The sequence below is a fragment of the Equus quagga genome, chromosome 10 (assembly GCF_021613505.1).
Source record: "Equus quagga isolate Etosha38 chromosome 10, UCLA_HA_Equagga_1.0, whole genome shotgun sequence".
NCBI lineage: Eukaryota > Metazoa > Chordata > Mammalia > Perissodactyla > Equidae > Equus > Equus quagga.
Window position 1 is genome coordinate 67,802,559 of NC_060276.1, and position 20,400 is coordinate 67,822,958.

Here is a 20,400-nt window from a genome sequence, read left to right on the forward strand (position 1 = left end):
GGTGGGCAGGATGGAAACAGAAAAGTATCTATCCTATTTAAATATAGGCAAGCCTCACCAACCCAGCCTGATTAGAGGAAAGCCAGACGGAATCATGGAATATTTCTAAATGCATTTTTATTACTTTCAAGCACTGGACAAGCTCGTAATTCAAACTAGACTAACAGCATCATACAACACCTCAGGGATGGAGCTTTAAGAATCATTTGTAATTAGCATATCAATTATTTGTATGTAAGTGGATTGTACAAAGTGCATAAAAAGTTTATTCTCTTAAGTAGGACAAACGTTCCCCAGTGCAATCCTGTTTACACTATTAATTTGCTTAGCCAGCCCTTTTTGTGCCAAGATAGATGTATGTAAGAAATGCTTATTTCCTCAGGGAAGAATGAATCGCTTCCCTGTGTTTAGTCCAGTAACTAAGAAGCGGAGCGCCACTTGATTGGATTGGGATTTCCAGGATATGGAGTTTGGAATTTGCATACAGACTAGAGAGATTTCATATGGAGAAGATCTGGCAGCCGTTACCAGAGACCCAGTTTCCCCATCTGGATTTCATTGAAGTGATCTGGATTTCATCAAGCAACAGGACACTGATCCTAAATGATCCACCAGACACTCTAACATAGGCATGTTTAAAACACATCCTGCCCCAGAAAAAGAACTGTTAAAATATGATGAGTTGGAGTTACTCTATGTGCAGTACTTAAAAGTAATAAAAATGCATTTCTTTTTAAGTCGCACAAAAACCATGCAATATCAAGTTAATGATGAAAATCAATCCCCAAACTCTTTTTTGCGCACCTCATTGGGTGACGGCATTGCCGAGACTTCCAATCATCTGGGAAAGGAGATTATATTTTGATGAGCTGCCCCAGGTGCTAACTATATGGTAGAATTCCGGCTTTGAATCTTAGGGAGGCCCTCCTGGGTAAAGGAGGGGGAGGGAAGGGCCGGGGGCATGTTGATTGTTAACAAATCATTATTGTCTACCTCTGTTCCAAAATAAGAGCGATTGAATTGAAAAAGAAGAGGTATCAGGTATATGGGGAGTGTAGAAAATATGATTAGGAAATGAGAAACAGAGATAGAGGCCTGTGTTTCTACCCGTCTGTATTAAACTGTGCTCTAGGTAAACAGTGAATTCTTCAAGGCTTAGAGAGTAAAACTTCAGCGCAGAGAGCGTAAGCACAAGCAGTCAATATACACACAAATGTTGTAACTACAGTCTGGAATGGCTCCAGCTCTCCCCTTTCCCCCAAGGGCATCGCTATCCAAGGTCTGCAAAGGCCAAATAGCTGTTTGGCTTCCAATCTGATTTTTTGCCTAAGAAATCAGAGAAGTCGGTTTCAATTTTAATAATATATTCTCCCAGCCTCTATCTAACAGAAAGGCACTTGTGTTTCTGCCCCTTCTTAAAGTGAATTTTGTGTTTGGTGAAAGGTAATAGATTGGCAGCGCTGGAAAAGGAATTACTGTATTCCCAGAACAGGTATAACAGGCAGTGACACTATGAAATTTCTCTCTGCCTTTAGGGAGCATTTGAGTACTATTCAGGAAGTCACTGCTCTGGTGTGCTGTGCTGAACTCAACCGTATCCTAGTGGGCTAGAAGAATTAACATCGCACTCGGAGGGCCTGACTTAAGGCCATTCATTTATTCATTCAACATTAGGGAATGCTTACTATGTGCCTGGTGCTGGGAGAAGACTTTTGCAAATGTTGTATCATTTAATCCTCACAATAACCCGGTCAGGGAGAGAATATTCATCTTGTTTTACAGAGAAAGATATCGAGGTTCAGAGAAGTGAAGTGATTTATTCTATCTGCTGTCCAAACTTTGTCTAACTCCCAGTACAGTGTTCCCGCTGAAGTCCGTGTTGTTGAGGCTGCAAAGTGAATGGATGAGACGTATGCCCAAATAATGTGACACAGAGCAGAATGCAGTTTGTGCTATGTGAGTGGCCCTGGTGGTTACCAAGCAGTGAAATGACCTACCCCAGATCAAATAAAGTCATTAATACGGCTAGCCTTAGGATTCCTATTCTTTAAGTCTTGCTTTTTTTTTTTTCTTTTCCTCGGCTTAGCTCTCCAGACCAGCCTGCCTCTCCGCCCACCCCACCTCCTGCCCAGATAATATATACTCTGCTTGCTGGGGCCTCTGGCCTTTCAGAAAGAGGAGGGGCAAAGACCCCTGGGGTTTGGTGAAAAGAGCACTGGATTCAAATTAGAATTAGAATTGGTGTTCTAATTCTAGCTCTGAGGATTCACTCTAGGCCACTGGTAAGGCCCTTTAATTCTGGATGACTCACTTTCCCCTGTGTGAATGAGAATGGTTTACTTCAAAGAGGTAAAGAGATAAGTAATAATAAACTAAAAATAGAGCACGGTCCTTTTTGTTGCCAGGGTGACATATAATTGATGAGTAGAATTACTTACTACACGGCATGTTTAGAAAGAGATGCCAATTAGAATCTATGTTTCCATATAATGGACTCAGCAATGAGAGAAAAGATGCACCTATAAAAGTTTAAGGAACTATCTCCTGAAAATTCAAACAGCAAAAGTGATGTGAGGATTGTTTGTTTGGCGGGGGGGGGGGGGGGGGGGGGCGGTGGTTAGGGTTTAGGGGTTTGAGGTTTTTTTTTTTAATTTTGTGGCTTTGGGTGTTTTGTACTAAAGATGTTAATGGAAACAGTACAGCTTGTCTGATGCTAAAAGCAGAAAAGAGAAACTTTTAGGAAATTAAATGTCTTCTGGATATGTCCAAGAGGCACCCATGGCCCCAAACGAAATGACACATCATCCTTGCCGAGGGAGGCTCCCCTCCCCAATTCCCCGTCCCTGAACCGTTTGTAACAGATATTCAGGGATCACTGAGGTATTTACCATATGCTGCAGCCCCTGGCAGGTTGAGTCTTTGCAGAATGAGTCAGCAGTACCTGAGTTGAGATAGGATTGAGGGAATTTAGAAAAAACGTACCTGTGAAAAGTTTAAGAGCTTCCATTTGGGACTGGTTAGTGATACTTTGGGTCCTTAACACAATCCCCCTCTGAATCCCTCCAATGCAATAGGTTTCAAATTTATATCGTAGAAAGGGCTTTGCTGCTGCCAGTAACCTTTCTCAGGCTGACTTCGGGAGCTCATAGCATCAGTAACAAGTATTTCTCTCTCCTCTCCCTCTGCGTCCTACTCTCCTTGGTTTTTCAACTTTGAATTCCTCGTTTCTTTAATCTCCGTTGAGGAAGTCTCTAGAGGGGGTTGAGAGTGCTTGTTGGAAAACATAAAGATGATAAGGCTGGTCTAGGCTGGTCTGCAAGCTGGAAAGTCAGGAGACTGAACCTGCTGGGAGCGGGTGCCTATCAGAGGTCTGACTAGAGGGACAAGTTTGGGTTACCACATCCTACCACCAGCATTGATTAAAGGTAACTGTAACACCATCTCTCTGGCATCCCATTGCCCTGAGATGAATCTTTTAGGATTTTAAGTATTTAAAAACAAACAAAAGAAAACCAGGTTCTACCCCTGGTATTAGAGGTAAGGTGGTACCAGTCAGTGATCTGAAGGGCACACTGGAGAAGAGAAGCTGTCGTCTACCTTGATGGAGTTAAAGAAAAAAGGGTAACCATACAATTTGGTTCTTGGGCTTTTCTTTTTTATCTAAAGGCATCATTAATGTCATCACCCCTGGCTTTTGTCCTCCTCAGGCACCAACCGCCTTCCCCAAATCCATGCCTATAGAAACAGCTGCCACAGCCTCTCTTCCTCATTTGCATAGCCTTGTCTGAGAACCAGACTGCTGGATACTGAGGGGTCAAGTTTCTCATCAAGAAAACTGCATTTTGAGTGACTGTCTTGTTTGTTTATAGGGAAGTTACTAATGTAGTGTAATGAGATGCCTGTCCTCCCCCTCCTTTCTGGGTAAGAGATTTTATATTTTTCCAAAACCTAAAATTAATGATTTGCAGTGTAGCACACAGTACTGTTACAGTGGTTAGGGAAACTTTCCCAAAAGCAATCTGGAGTGATATTTCATTCATTTATTCATTTAATGACTATTTATTTAATGCCTACTATGTATAAAGTATTGATTCTACCCTCAAGAAGTTAGTGGAAATTTAAAAATAATAGATGCATAAAGAGATATACATATATATTCATATTCACACACATTTGAATAAAATAAAATGTGGAAAGTTATAAGAACCGTAAAAGATAAAATGCTGTGGGCACTCAGAGAACACACTTCAGAAAAAGGCTTAATTGAGGAGGTAACATTTGCTGTGGGTTCTAAAGGGTAGCTAATTACTATATCTTTACAGAGTGTGTGAATGTGTTTTTATGAAATCTAGGTCAAGTTTAAATACACAGAGATTGTAGGGAAGGATGTTCTACGCAGAGGGTATAGCAAGATCAAAGTCAGAAGAAGCTGAGCTGTGTACAAAGAACAGCAATGGTTTAATTTGGCTAGACTGTAAAGTACATAAGAGGGACAAGTTGCGAAGAAGATTGGAAAAGTGGGTGGGAATCACATCATGCAGGAGCTGGAATTCTTAGCTATGAAAATGTGTACCATATTCTGTAGGCATTTGGGGAGCTGCTGAAGGTTTTAGAATGAGGGAATAATATGATCAGAGCTTGCTGGGAAGATTAACACTCAAAAAAATAATAATGTTGTGGCTGCTACTGCTGTTATACAAAATAACGTGTGCAGAGTGGCTGGCACAAGCGCCTGATGCATAGTAGCTCAGTAAGTCATGGACGCAGGTATAATCATTTTTTATGAAGGAGATGGAACTTGAGCTAGCCTTTAAAGAATAGATAGGATGTAGACATGCAGAAAGGTGACTTTCAGGCACAAGGAAGCGCATGACAAAAAGCATACTTGTAATAAAGTGCAACGTGAATGAGGTGAACCATGGACAGTTCAGTTTGCCTACAGAATAATATGCGTTAAGGAGTTATTGGAAAATAAGATAAAAAGGTGGGCTAGAGTCAGATCTTGAAGGACTTTGAATCATAGGCTAAGAGTTTTAAGCATTATGTAGAGATAATGGAAGGATGTTGAAAGGTTTTGAGTAAGGAAGTGACTTAATCAAAACCATCCCTAAGGAAAAGTAATCTGATGGTAGTGTGTGTGTGATGGATTGGAGAGGTAAGAGACTTGAGGCAGGGAAATTAATTAGGAAGTTATTTGTATAATCCACGAAGAAGGTTATAAGGGCCAGATTAGACTACTGCATAAGGGCTAGATTCGACTACTAGATTAGAGTGGGAGTTGAGAGGAGGGAATGGCAAAGGGATTGGTGCAAGACTGGTAACTGAAGAGGAGCAAGGAAAGGGAAGGATCACGAAGAACCTCAGTTTTGAACATGGGTGACTGAAAGGATGGGGTATCATCAGCAGAGACAGGGAATAGAGGAGGAGGTAGGATGACAGATTCGGCATAGTCAAAATGGAGCTGTAAATTACAGCTAACTTTGTAGAAATTGACAAGCCGACCCTAAAATTTATATGGAAATTCAACCCAGAATAGCCAAAACAAAATTGAAAAGGAAGAACAAGTTTGGAAGACTCACACTTCCCAACTTCAAAACTTACTACAAAGCTGCTGTAATCAAGACAGTGTGGTGCTGGCATGAGGATAGACATATAGAGCAATGGAATAGAGTTCAGAGTCCAGAAATATGTATAGTCAATTGATTTTACACAAAGGGTGCCAAGACAAACGGAGAAAGAATAGTCTCTTCAGCAAATAGCATGGGTACGACTGGATATCAACATGCAAAAGAATGAACTTGGACCCTTACCTCACACCATATGCAAAGATTAAGTCTAAGTAGCCTAAATGTAAGAGCTAAAACTATAAAACTCTTAGAAGAAAATATAGATATAAATGTTCATGGCCTTGAATTAGGTAATGCTCTGTTAGGTATGACACCAAAAGCACAAGCAACAAAAGAAAAAAATAGATACATTGTATTTCATCAAAATTAAAAACTTTTGTGCTTGAAAGAACACTTTCAAGAAAGTGAAAGACAATCCATAGAATGGGAGAAGAATTTTGTAAATCATGTATCTGATAAGGAACTTATATCTAGAATATATAAACACTTACAACTCAGTATTAAACAGACAAATGACCTAATTTAAAAATGGGCAAAGGACTTGCACAGACATTGCTCTAAAGAAAATATACAAATCTTTTAGATACTCGATATCATTAGTCATCAGTGAAATGCAAACCAAAACCACAATGAGATGCCACTTTACACCCACTAGGATGGCTGTAATTAAAGAAAAACAACAGAAAATAACAAGTGTTGGTGAAGATGTGGAAGAATTAGAACCCTCATACGTTATACATTGCTGGTGGGAATGTAAAATGGTACAACCAACTGTGGAAAACGATCTGGCAGTTCCTCAAAAGGTTAAACATAGAGTTACCATACGGCCCAACAATTCTTTTTTTTTTTTTTAAGATTTTATTTTTCCTTTTTCTCCCCAAAGCCCCCCGGTACATAGTTGTGCATTTTTAGTTGTGGCATGTGGGACACCACCTCAGCATGGCCTGGTGAGCAGTGCCATGTCCGCGTCCAGGACTCAAACTGGCGAAACCCTGGGCCACCAAAGGGGAGTAGGCAAACAACCACTCGGCCATGGGCCGGCCCCTGACCCAACAATTCTCCTTGTGGGTATATACCCAAGAGAAATTAAAACATGTCCACATAAAAACTTGTATGTAAATGTTCATAGCAGCATTTTTCATATTAGCCAAAAAGTAGAAATAACCCAACTGTCCATCAACTGATGAATGGATAAAGAAAATGTGGTATATACAAGCAAAGGGATATTATTTCGCCATGGAAAGGAAGTATGATACATGCTACAACATGGATGAATTTTGAAAATACTATGTTAAATGAAAGAAGCCAGTCACAAAAGACCACATATTATATAGTTCCATTTATAAGAAAGGTCAAATTAAACAAATCCATAGAGATGGAAAGTAAATTAGTGATTGCCAGGGGCTGCGGATTGAAGACTGTTGGGAATGGCTAGTAACTGCTAATGGGTACAGGGTTTCTTTTTGGTATGATGAAAATATTCTAAAATTCATTGTCATGATGGTTGCACAACTCTGTGAATACACTAAAAGCCATTGAGTTAGACACTTTAAATGGCGGAACTGTATGGTATGTGAATATCAATAAAGTTATTTTTTAAAAAGATTTAAAAATATTTTTTAATGGAGCTGTAGCCATTAATGGCCAGCTGCAGATTTTTGAGCAGTATCAACTGTAAGTTGCTTCTGAGAAGCTGAAAAAGCTAACAGAGAAAAGGCTTTTGGATATCATGACCCAGAGGTCTCTCTCCTTTCAAGAGCACGGTTTCAGGAGAGTAGTAAGATCAGAAACTGGATTGCAAAAAGTAAGTATAGGTGGCCAGTAAGTGAATAAATCTGGCAGTGCCGAGAAGGGGAGGAGGAGATGGTCAACTTGTAATCTAAAGGCATGAAATCAGTAGGAAAGCAGAGATTAAAGATGTAAGACAGAGCTCATTGGTAATACAAGGCCCTTAGAGCAACAGGAAAGAGGATCTAGTGCCTGGGTGACGAAATTAGCCTCAAGGAAGAGGAGGAATATGAGGGAAGACATTTTCAGGTAAAGAAAAGAGGTAGAGGAAGGCATTTATTACACACAGCTTCAACCAGCTCAGTCAAGTATGAGGCGGAAAAAGTTTGATATAGAAAGAGACACATCCAACCTTTTCTTCCTCGTACTTGACTGAGCTGGTTGAAGCCATGTATAAGGAATCAGCAGTTACCTCTGGAGAGGGAGCAGAGATGGAGAGAGAGGGATTTTTCACTTTTGTTTTATAGACTTTTATATTTAACTTTTTTAGCATCAAGAATATACTTTCATTATATTTGTATTTTTTAAAAAATTGGACTAGATGCTGCAAGAAATGTAATTACCAATTGGAGGTGAAGCGAAGGATTGCCAAGCTTCACAGAGGGAACGGCACATGCTCATCACTCAATAAATGTTTATGGAGTTGTTGAATTGGAGTTGTAAGGATAAACTGTAGAGGAAGCAATTGGTTCCATTTCTCAGCTTTCTCCAGCAGAATACAACGGAAAGTTCTGACAGTGTGGTTTATCCAAGGGCCTTAATGATTAACAAGGCAAAAATGACAAAGGTGTGAGGGAATTAAGTATACTAGTAAGAGGTTTTTTTTTTGTTTTTTTTTCAAGATTTTATTTTTTCCTCTTTCTCCCCTAAGCCCCGGTACATAGTTGTATATTCTTCGTTGTGGGTCCTTCTAGTTGTGGCATGTGGGACGCTGCCTCAGCGTGGTTTGATGAGCAGTGCCATGTCCGTGCCCAGGATTCAAACCAACGAAACACTGGGCCGCCTGCAGCGGAGTGCACGAACTTAACCACTCGGCCACGGGGCCAGCCCCAAGAGTTTTTGAAATGACTAACCATATTCTCCAAAACGAGTAGTGAAGCAAATGAGGTCAAAAGATAAGCTGATGGACTTTGAAAATAGGAGAAAGACTAGGAAACAGGAATTATAATGCGAATAAAGAGAAAGTTCAATGGAGGAAACATGGAAGGACAGAAAATTATACACAGAAAAAGTAGTTCAGATTTCAGGGTCTTAGAAGTGGAGCGATTCCGAGCGCTTCCTTATCACACCCCGGAGCACGGCTGTGCCTAAGGATGACTAAAGTGTAGTGCAGGTGGACATCACTATGGTTCAAAAGGGGAAGAAACTGTGATGTCGGAGAATTAGAAAGGTCACAGGGAAGGGGCAGGTCTCTTGTTCAGTCGAGCCCATTGCCCGACCTAGTGCCTGGTATGTAGCAGGCATTCAGCTAATGTTTGCTGGATGAACGAATGAATAATATAGCACATCATATTTATTTGTTTCCATCTTCTTCCCCTACTGGATTATAAGCTCTTGAGGCTTAACTCATTTCTGTATTTCCGGTGCCTGGCACAGGGAAGAGTGGGTGCTTGAATCAAGACTTGAGTGAGTGAATGAATATTGAACTGCAGGGAATGATGACAAGGAAAGGGAGAGACAGAAAAATTGTGAATCAGGTGTGAAAATCCTCAAGGGAGGTGAAAGAGTACATTGTGGGTCTATAGGTAAGAACTTTGACAGTATTTGAATACTATGAGCAAATTACATTGACCTCAAAAGAGGAGAGATTGATGAGAGGGAAGAATACTGGATTTGGAAGTAGTAACAGGAAAAGGAATATTCCAATTTCTCTTTCCCTTTCCCCTGAATTCTGGAGGAATGGAGCACAGTGTTTTCTCCCTTGACCGCCCCCCCCCCCAACCCAATCTGTCCCCTAGCCCTCTCAATTTTTCCAAATTTAGCTTATCTTGCTTCCTGTTGCTCTTATGCCTAGAGTACTTAAATACCCTTTTTGCCAACTGCTCTGCCTTCAGGCTTTCTTTCTTTGGCCTCATATGCCACAGCAAAAATCAAAGTTCCTAAGCATTATTTTTCAACAACATCAGTACTTATTTCATACTTCTCCAGTGGCTCCCATTTGACCATCAAGCCAAACAAAAACTTCCAGTCTTGAATTTGAGTGTCCACAGTGTAGCCCTCTGCAAGCTGTCCTCACTTCCAGTTGCTTTAATGTTTTCACTGGGTACAAAATACCCTACCTGTATAACGTTAATTAAAAAAAAAAATACCCTACCTGTCACAAAGCTTCCAATTGCCCCTCCAGAGCCCTCTTCATCAGAACTCCCTGAGGATGTCTTCCCTTCCTGACTATCCTTCAAACAACTATTCCAGAAATACCTACCTTCCTTTATGCTTTCCGCTCTCTTAGTACCAAACACTCATGAATGTTATATGTATATGCTTTCCTTGCATGTCAGTACGTGTCGCCCTATCAATTCTACCGCAGAAATAGCTCCCAAATCCATCTCTTCCTCCGTAACCTTGCTGACACTGGCCTGGACAATTGCAAAAGCCTCCTGATAACCTTCAGTGTATCCTATGCTATAGTCAGATCTTTTCGAAATGTAAATCTAAGCGTGCTCCCGACACACACACACATATAGATGCCCACAATGTTTGAGACATTTCATACCCTCTCAGTCAAAGTCCAAGCTCACTAGCCTGCCTGGCATTTCTGGCCGTTAGTGCCCTAACCCCTGTTTACTGCACTAGCCTCACTCCCACCACTCCGTTTCAAGCCTTCACGCTCTTGTGTGTGCAGTTCCTTCTCTGAACCTAGTCCCCTACCAATAACCCCCACAACCATCCCTGCTCCCAGCTCTCCTACCTTCACCCCACATGTTTGTAAACTTTTCCTAATCTTTTTTTTCACTTTTTATTTCAAGATAATCATAGATTCACAGGAGGTTGCAAACAAATGTACAGAGAAGTCCTGGGCACCCTTCATCCAGCCCCCGCCAACGTTGAGATCTTACACAATTATAGTCCATCAAAATCAAGCTGACTGGTACAATCCGCAGAGCTGCTTCAGTTTTCACCAGTTCTACATGCGCTCATGTGTGTGTAGCTCTATGGGATTTTATCACATGTGTAGCTTTGCATAACCACAACCACCGCCACAATCAACATACAGAACTGTACCATCACCACAGGGCTCTCTCATGCTGCCCTTTTATGGCCACCCCCTTCCCTAACCCTTGACAACCACTAATCTGTTCCTCAGCCCTCTAATTGTTATTTCACAAAAGGTGTATAAGTGGAATCATGTAGTAGAGATTTGGGGATTGGCCTTATTCACCCAGCATGATTCCCTTGAGATCCATGCAAGTTTTTTGCGTGTATCAATAGTTTGTTTATTTTTATTGATGAGCAATATTCCAGTGGTATGGAGGTACCACAGTTCGTTTACCCATTCACTTGTTGAAGTACATCTGAGTTCCAGTTTGGGTTGTTAGAAATAAAGCTGCTATGAACATTCATGTACAAGTTTCTATATGAAAATAAGTCTTAATTTCGCCGGAATAAATGCCCAAGAATGCAATTGCTAGATCGCATGGTAAGTCTATTTTTAGTTTTGACAGGAACTGCCAAACTGTTTTCCAGAGTGACTATACCATTTTACATTCCCACCCACAAGGTATGTATGATCTAGTTTTTCCACATCCTTACCGGCAATTAATATTATCATTATTTTTCATTTTAGCCATTTTGATAGGTAGCTCATGGTAGTTCTCATCTTTTAAGACCTAAGTCAAGAGTTACCTCTTGGAGCCTTTTCTAACACCCTCTGGAAAAGTTGACTACTCCTTCCTCTATGCCATCCCTGATGCTTCATTTATCATTGTATTTTGATTATTTATTGACGTAGTCTGAGTCTTCCCCTCTGTTCTGAGCTGCATGAAGATAAGAGCGGTGCCATATTCATCTTTGTTCCTGCAGCATCTGTACAGTTACATGCTGGACACACAGAGGGCACTCAGTAAGTGTGTGCAAAGTGAGGGAAAGAATGAATGGAAAAACATTAGTCTTGCTTGCCTCCTCCTCCTCCCCATTGAGCTTTTCAGAACAGAAATCATGCCTTTCTCTGTGTCTCCTGGCAGCAGTTAATATGGAGCTCTGTACGTGTAGATGCTCAATAAATGTTGGCTAACTATTCAGGTGGCTTATCTTCCTTCTGCACCCAGGAGATAAGCACATGAAAGAGAGAATAGGCCCGAGTATTCCTGTATTAAGGATCATATGTCATAAGTTTTATAATAGTCTCATAATCTCCACAATCACTCAATATTTGTCTGTGTAGATGAGAAATCAAAACAAAACCATCTTTTGAGTCAAAGAATGCCTCTGCAGCTGAGCACTTTGCCATAGTTTCAATACCCTGGTTACATATGAACTTGGGAGGACAGCATTTTATATCCCTGAATTCTTTTTGCAGTTTCAGAAGGATCTGGAATTTTTCTGTTTTTGCTGCACTGGTATAATTTGACATGTTGATTGTGAAGGAGTCATTAACCCTAACATTTTTGATCACTTTTTGACTCTGCATTTTCTCAACTCTGAAGTATGTTAATTTGCACTTGTTTATATGTCTCTGTAAGAGTCACTGAGGCCCCTGAGGACTGGTGTATGTTTTGTCTGGGAAGTAGATTGTAAGCCCCTTGAGAGCAAGGATCTTATAACTCCTAGGAATGCATTCTGGACATTGTCAGCGTTCAATTAATGATAATACTGGAAGCCTGACTGAGGTCATCTGTCACATTGACTACTTCCTTTTCATCTATAAGGCTTCTAACTGTCAAAAATGCTGTTAGATTGATTTGATAGCATTGAATGATTCTACCCAAAATCATGCTCATTATTACCCAGTACAATTTGGTTTTTAGGGTGCTTTCAGATTTATAACTTTGGATCGGTTGTTACAGTTCCCTGCCCAATAACACTCTGGTTACATACAAATTGCAGAGGGCTGCATTTCATAACCCAAAAGTCCTTTAGTGTAATAAAAAGTAAGCTGATAACATCTATGCTTTCAAAGCATATAATTCTCTTCACCAGCCCCCATCAATAACTAGGTGATAAACTCCAAGTATGCTGATAGTCTTAAATTACCACAAATAATCCTTAATAACGATTCGATGCATATGTCTTATTTTCCCAGATTGTAAAATGGAGTAAAAGTGTACACTCTGTCCTATGGCTGTTGAAGTTAAATTAATATGAATTTAAAGGAAGTCTGAGTTCTAAAACAGAAGGGCAAATTCAGTCCTTGGGGAGGGTAGAAGTAGGGGGCAGTTGTTTTTGTAAGTCAGGTTTATTGAGGTATAATTTACATGCAATCTGACTCAGCCTTTTTAGATGGAAAGTTTGATGAGTTTGACAAGTTGGGGTTTTTTCCTGCACTATTTGCTGATTCATCTATACCTCCAACTGGCCCCATCACCACCACTCCTAGACCAAACTGACCTATCTTTTTCTGACATTTTGTATCCTTTCTCTTTTCTACAGTGTACTAAAGGAGGTATACATAGCCTTTAATCCCAAAGCAGTCGTCTTACAGCTGGGAGCTGATACAATAGCTGGGGATCCCATGTGCTCCTTTAACATGACTCCAGTGGGAATTGGCAAGTGTCTTAAGTACATCCTTCAGTGGCAATTGGCAACGCTCATCTTGGGAGGAGGTGAGTACACAGGAAGGTCACCAGGAGAATTTGTTGACCTTCCTCCACGTTTTGTCCATGGACACTGAGGAAAACTTGGCTTTCTTAGGCTACCTGCCTGTGGTCAATGAACTCTGCCACCTTCAGAGTTCAGCATAATAAGGAAGTGCTCTGACACACTTCTCCTCAGCTTGGCATGTGCGGTGACTCCTTGGCACTCTGAAGTCTGAGTTTTAATTCCTGAAGCAAAGGTCCTTAGGTTAAAGGTGACATCAGATCTTATTAAGAATAGAAGATGTTAAGCTCAGTGGACTTTTATCCATCTTCTCTCAGTATAGTCTTTGATGCTCAGTTCTAAGAATCATCTTTTGGAAACATACCACTAAAATTCTAACATATGAATTAATTAAATATCTAAGCTGAATTCAGAAATGACTTCTCCTCCCCTTAAAAAGCATGGATTTGTTACAATAAAGCAAAAATGAGAGATCTAAGGAGTCTCTTGGGCATTCTTGCCTTCAGCGTATAGTGATGTTTTATATTATTTAACCAACAGAAAGCTGGGTCTGTTTAATAGAAGCATTTACACATTTGTGAAAGGGACCTTTCACAATCTCAGCTACCTTGAAGATGCCTTGCTTAGAATCCTCTGTCTATCTGGCACAATCTTTATTTCATGGGATGAATGAATTGGTGTGTTAAAACAACATGATCAAGCAGATTGAGCTTGAAATATGTGCATTATGAAACAGCTAATAGTTTGTTGCTTTTGTCAACCTGCTGTAAACACCAAATTAGAGGAGATCATGGGAAATCCTTATAAAACTGAATGAGCATTCAACACAAATCCACAAGCCTGGTCCTTTGGCAGCCTCCAACCCTAGAGGGATCAAAATTAAAAGTGCTTACAAGAGACAAGCTCTTATGAAAAGCTGGCAAGAAATGTATTAACTTCAACTCAGGGAAAAGGCAAAATTGATAGGTACTGCATGACATATTGCTTTCCTTGATGGCACTAAAGATGGTGATGGCTATCCAGGTACAGGTAGGGAGAAGGAGCGAACGCCCTTTCCACAACGTACGTCTGTGCTCATTCAACTTTTGTTTGAGGCTACAGCCTTTACTTAGCATTTTCAAAACCTCTTTGCTTTCTCAGCCCAAAGTTTTGGCTTTTGAATATATAACTCTTCTTATGCAATACGTGTACTCCTGGAAAGGCCTGTGCATAAATGGAGTTTTTGCAAATCAAATCGTATTGTATTTGCACCAGAGAGAGCTTACTATTTAAAACCTGTAGTGACTCTTTTTGGAATCAAATAATCATGCCCAATAAGTCCATCTTATCAATTCAGATTCTCCACCTCAGGAGTGTTTAAAGTAATACCTGTAATATTTCACTTAAATTCTCAACCGCCAATAACACATAGACAATTAGTGGGAATGGCCATGGCTCAAGCTTCAGTGGACCCCATTGAGGCCTAAAAGCCACATTCCAGAAGCCCCAGCATCCCTCATCTTTCAAGGAGTAGAAAGAAAAGGGTGGCCATATGTCCAAATTTATATGTGTTATCCCAGTGTAATTATTAGTAATGTCCCCTTTTACTCTCAAAAATGTACCATTTTGGATGATAAATTTTGTGATCACTCTACCTAAAATAGATCAGATTCTATTTCCCTCAGGCTGCACTGAGGTTAGGAAATCATTCCATTTTATCCTTACACTCTTGGAATTTAGCTAAAGGCCAATGTTCTAATGCTTGCATGGAAGAACACATCTATTCAGCACAAAAATATGCTGATTATTAGCCAGTGTAGTATGGCTGCTGGGTGACTGTGACAGGACCTGACGAGATAGGTCAGAGCGTCAATCAGCAGTCCCTTCCTCATCTCATTCTCTTTGATCTCTGCCACTAGGCCTGTGTTTTGTGAAGAAAAGGAATGCTGATATTAAAAGAAGGAAGTAGGTTCCTGTCAGCATTTTCCTTTTCTCTTTCCTGGATTTTTCTAGGGCTGTATCTGCCAATAGTTTCAACATTCAAATCACATCCAGCAGTCATTTTATAGAATTGTTGCAAAATTCATCACAGAAACCCTCACGCTGGGTCGGTCACCTCAAGAGACCCAGGTTCCAGGGATCTCAGTCTTGCCGATGACTCTTAATGGGATTGAGGAGCTTGGAGTCATGGGGTGCATGTGCGTTCGGAGATAAGGGCCTCTTGAATCTCTGTGGGCCTTGGACTTCCCAGTTCCACACTGTTCATGGTCTGACTGGTCCATTAAAGTCTACCCGCTCGGTGGTTCACAAATATCATAAAGGGATGTTTAGGTGAAATTCTACGAGTTGCAGTTGTCTTTTTAGCCCTTTTATTAAAACATTTTTCTCTCCTTCCTTACCCCTCTTCCCTCTTCTGCTGTTTTGTGACTGTTCTTTCCTAACTTCACAATTCTTGATGGAGACAGGCGGCTATAACCTTGCCAACACAGCTCGATGCTGGACATACTTGACCGGGGTCATCCTAGGGAAAACACTATCCTCTGAGATCCCAGATCATGAGGTAAGTAAGGCTCTGACAAGTCCTCTCTTCTTTAAGGGGAAGAGCTGAGTCATTCCACCTAATCAAAATCACGTCCTCGCCACTCAATACCGTTTTGTTGAGAGACACTCCAATAACAATAACACACTGTCTTGGCAGAATAGTGGACTCTTGTTCCAAAATATTCAAGACCTTCTGCCTTTTTTTACAAGAGATCTCAAAGGCCAACCAACTTTAATTTCTCAATTAATTACAGAGACTGTGGGAAGGGGTCACCTGTTCACACAAAGAAGTCTTTGGAATATATACATATTTTCATCCCCTAGCCTCAAGAAAGGAAGGGCAATTTTTAAAATGTACAAGCTGCGTTCTCATCTATCTTTAAAAAGTCCCATAGGCAGTATGTCACACCTATGTCCTTTGGTGGTAGTCCTGGTCTCTCAGTTTTCTTCGACTAGTATAAAATTTAAGAAACATATAATCCCCACAAAGACAGGTCTGGTGTTTTTCCAGCGATTAGAGGCACACAGAGGCTGGGGCGGGACCATCCAAAGTGTGAAACATGTCGTTTGAACCCTTGCCATTGTCTTTAGTCACGTGAGATGGGCTTTACGTTTTCCAAGGCAAAGATGTCTGTTCTAGTTTTCCCAGAACAGGTTAATAGTAAGCTGTCTGGGACCTGTGAGTGTGTTGATAATCCCTTATCCGAAGGTGTACGCCTTCTCTTCCCCGCCCCCCCGACCCGGCAGGAAACATGTTATCACAGATCAGGATGTGTAGCTGCAGGTCTTAGACTGTATAACTTATAATAATGAAGCAGGACCTGCAGCCCCGCCTTCTCAAGCCATTTCCCGAGGAGTAGAAACGATACTTTGGTTATAACATTTTGATTCCTGCCAGATGCAGAAGCTGTACACTTGGGAGCTTTATGCTTTTTAAAGTTACTATTATTTTTTTTAAAAATTAGAAACAACTTAAACTAATTTCCTTCCAATTTTCTTCTAACCACAGATGAGATGTAATATGTATCTCAGAAAAACCACTCAATGCATCTAGAATACAAAAAGAAGGCATGCTATAATTTGAGACAATTTGCTGGTGTCAGGGTTAATAGAAGTCTCTTTTCTTGACTTGACTTACCTTTATTCAGTATTTGGAAGCTTTATGAAACATAAAGGTAAGCGAACAAATTACTTTTGTGAACAAATGTAATTGCTGTTATTGCTGTGGGAATATCTCAGATTGCATTGTAATTTAAAGCACTGAGACTTTAAAAACTGATCAAGTTATGTCAAAAAGTAGTTTCAAGCTGTAGAAGCCTGAATTGAGAATGAGTGTTCTGTTCCTATGAAACAAGGCAAATCCATAGATTCATCTGTCTTAAAAGGTTGATAGAATTTTAGTAAAGATGAATACCGCCTCTGGTACCTGGAGAAGCTATGTGCCTGAATGGATGTGGACTTGGCCTTGTAGATAGACATGTCCTGTCTTTATACGGATATATTCTGTGAGATTAAATGAGATGTAATGTATGTCAAGTGCCTAACACACAGTTCTTGGCACATAATAGGAACTTTTGAAATGAAGTTTTCTCCTTCCCCTTTGCATGCTCCCAACAATTTCTTATACCCAGACATTTATGACTTTGTTGTTCATAAATTTGTCCAAACCCTTTTTGAATCCCTTCTGTCGTATCCTTCTGGTATAAGAGATGTGAGTCATCCAAGAAGGAACAAAGAGGAAAATTGAAATAACAGTCTTCCAGGTACAATAAGATAACATTTTTATGAAAATTGCCAAAAACAGACTACGCAGTGTGAAGGCATATAGAAGCTTTGTGCCACGGTACGTAGTTGCACACAAGTATCCTGTGGCCCTCTGTAATCAGATCAACAGATGGTAAATCAAGAAATATTTACTCAGCACCCATTGTGGCCCAGGCACTGTGCTAGGTGTCTTGGAAGATGCAAAGACACTAAGACCTCAGCCCCTGCCTCAAGCAACTTGGGAGAGAGGGTGGTATAAGTGCTGGGGAGATATGTAGATATATGAATAATTCTATTACGGAGCAGAATAAGAACCACAAGACTGTAGGAACAGTGGCTATGGGGATGTGCATCAAATATAAAGGGGATACAAAGGAGTAGACAAAATACTCTGCCTCCCAGAAGCTGAAAATATAATTGAGAAATCTAGTTGGTCAAAAGGTCAAGGCAGTGCATCAGTCAGCCGACGTCTGGCTGACCCCCTCACAGTCTTCACTCTCGGACTTGGGCTTTTGTTCCTCTGTCTCCTAGGATAATAGTCCTCCTCCTCCAAATGCCCTTTCCCCACCTCTCTACTGTCTTCCTAGGTCCAGCTTCAAGCCCTACGCCTTTACAAATCCCTTACCTAAATAGACCAAGGCCCTTTGAGCTCTTCCTTCACAATCATTTGTTCCTTCATTTATTTAACAAGTATTCACTGGGCCCCTACTACTTGCCAGGCCCTCATCAGACCTGGAATCAGAGACACAAAGACTAACAAGATAAACCCAGTGCCCTCAGAAATATCATCATCTAATAAAGGTGACGGAACAATGTGCTCAAATCCAGGACAGATGAGGAGCATAGCGGAAATGTTTCACCAAGGCTTTGAATGGAATCTTGGAGGTTGGTCGGGAGTTTGCCAGGTGAAGAAGAGGGAAAGACATTCTAGGCAGAGGGGACAGAGATTGGAAAGGACATGGTGCCTCATGGAACCAGTGAGGAGTTTGATATAGTAGTAGAAGCTAGAGTTTATGAGAGAGAGTAGGAAGGATTAAGGCTTGAATGGAAGTTGGAGCCAGGTTACGAAGAGCCTTGAATGCTATACTAAAGAGTTTATACTTTTTTTCTGTGAAAACAGATAAGTTTTGGATTTTAGAAAGCCCATTTGGTAGCCCATGGAAAATAGGTTGCAAAAGGGAGAGACTTGAGAAAGGCAAACCTGTTAAGAGGTTCGAGTACACTCCTGTAACACTTACAGTCTGTAACCATTCATTCTATCACCTGTGTTTTGGTTGTCTGCATTCCCCTTCAATGGTTAGCAGAGTGTTAACTACCCACCTAGTTGGTGTTCATTGATTGAATGAACAACTGAATAAATGAGTGTTTAAATAATGTATCTCAACATTCACATTGGGAAACTTCTATTTTTTTATTATTTTATTGAGGTCATAGTGGTTTATAACATTGTGTAAATTTCGGGTGTACATTATTATATTTCAGCTTCTGTACAGACTGCATCGTGTTCACCACCAATAGTCTATTTTTTATCCATCACCATACATAAATAACTTCTATTTTTGATGAAAGAATTGGAAGCATAATCTAGCCTCTTTCTAGAAATTGTTTAACCCCAGTAGCAACTACCTATCCTTTGTAAGAAGTACTAGGTATCCCAGATGTAGGAAATAGACATATCCATGGGAAAACACTAGGTTGCCTGTGAAGGGCAGGGAGTTGGGAAGGCAAGCCCAGCATAAACATTAGAAGTGATTAGTGGTAAGATTTCAGTCATAGCCCTCAAGAGATACAAAATCAGTAATGCCATAAAGCCAGCGATCAGGGAGTTAGTCCCAGCCCAGGAGTTGGAGAGCCAGGTTGGCTGGCGAGGCATGGAATAAGGAGGCGATCCCAGCTGGAAGCAGAGTTCGACCCAGCTGGGAAAGCTGAGAGAAACAGAGCCTGCCCCTATGATTAGCCTAGGTATCTATACCATAGGGAAATTTCAAAGGTGACATGGGGTCCCATAAAAAGACCAGTACGTGGCTAATTTAGCAAATCGCCCACTCTATGTAATAAGGCTTATGGACTATTATATATAAGAATGTTCTGTAATCCAGTAATGCTATTTGGATCCTATGATCTAGGATAGAGTACGGCAGTTATATTATATCATGTATTCATATATAGGTATATGTATACATATATACAGATATATCAGGTAAATGTATATACCTGAATCATCAGGTAAGTTTATTAACAAAATTTAGTGAACAAAAAATATGTATTTAACCAAACCACTTTTAATAGACTGGTTGGACAAACTATGCCTCATTCATGTGAGGGAATATATGTAGCCATTGAAAAGAATTAAGTTGATTATATAGGAGTGTATGTTACTAACGTGAAATAATCTTGCAGTGCAATCTGTAGATTGCACTGGATCTGTACATGGATTTGGGGAGAAATAACATCTCAACAATATTTAATCTTTCAATCCGTGAATTTGCTATGTCTTTCCACTTACTTAAGTCTTGAATTTCACATTTTAATTTGTGCTTTTCAGTGAGCAGGTCTTGCACAAATTTTGTTAAATTTATCCCTAAGTATTTCATGATTTTGATGTTATTATAAATGGTATTTTTTAATTTCAATTTCCAATTGTTTGTTGCTAGAATATAGAAATACAATTGATTTTTTATATTGATCTTGAATAATGTAACATTGCTAAACTCATTAGCTCTAGTAGCTTTTTTGTAGATTCCTTAGCATGTTTCATGTATACAAACGTCATCTGTGAATAAAGAGAGTTTTACGTATTCCTTTACAATCTTCATGCCTTTTATTTCTTTTTCTTGCCTTACACTGATTGGGACCTCCAATACAATGTTGAATAGAAGTGGTGGGAGTGAACATCTTTGTCTTGTTCTCGAGCGTAGGGGGAAAACTCTTAATCTTTCACTATGAA

At 40.2% G+C, this 20,400-nt stretch overlaps 1 protein-coding gene across 4 annotated transcripts in view; it reads left to right on the forward strand.

Moving 5' to 3' along the window:
* The window catches only part of HDAC8 (histone deacetylase 8), a 199,785-nt gene that overhangs the window by 70,458 nt on the left and 108,927 nt on the right, over positions 1-20,400 (forward strand). For 3 of the 4 annotated variants that reach the window (XM_046674168.1, XM_046674169.1, XM_046674171.1), the window contains 2 exons: positions 13,002-13,174; positions 15,614-15,708. In XM_046674168.1, coding sequence (XP_046530124.1) covers positions 13,002-13,174; positions 15,614-15,708 — 268 coding nt within the window. Of the gene's footprint in view, positions 1-13,001; positions 13,175-15,613; positions 15,709-16,698; positions 20,017-20,400 lie in introns of those variants that run through there. The other variant, XM_046674170.1, reaches the window with a different exon arrangement.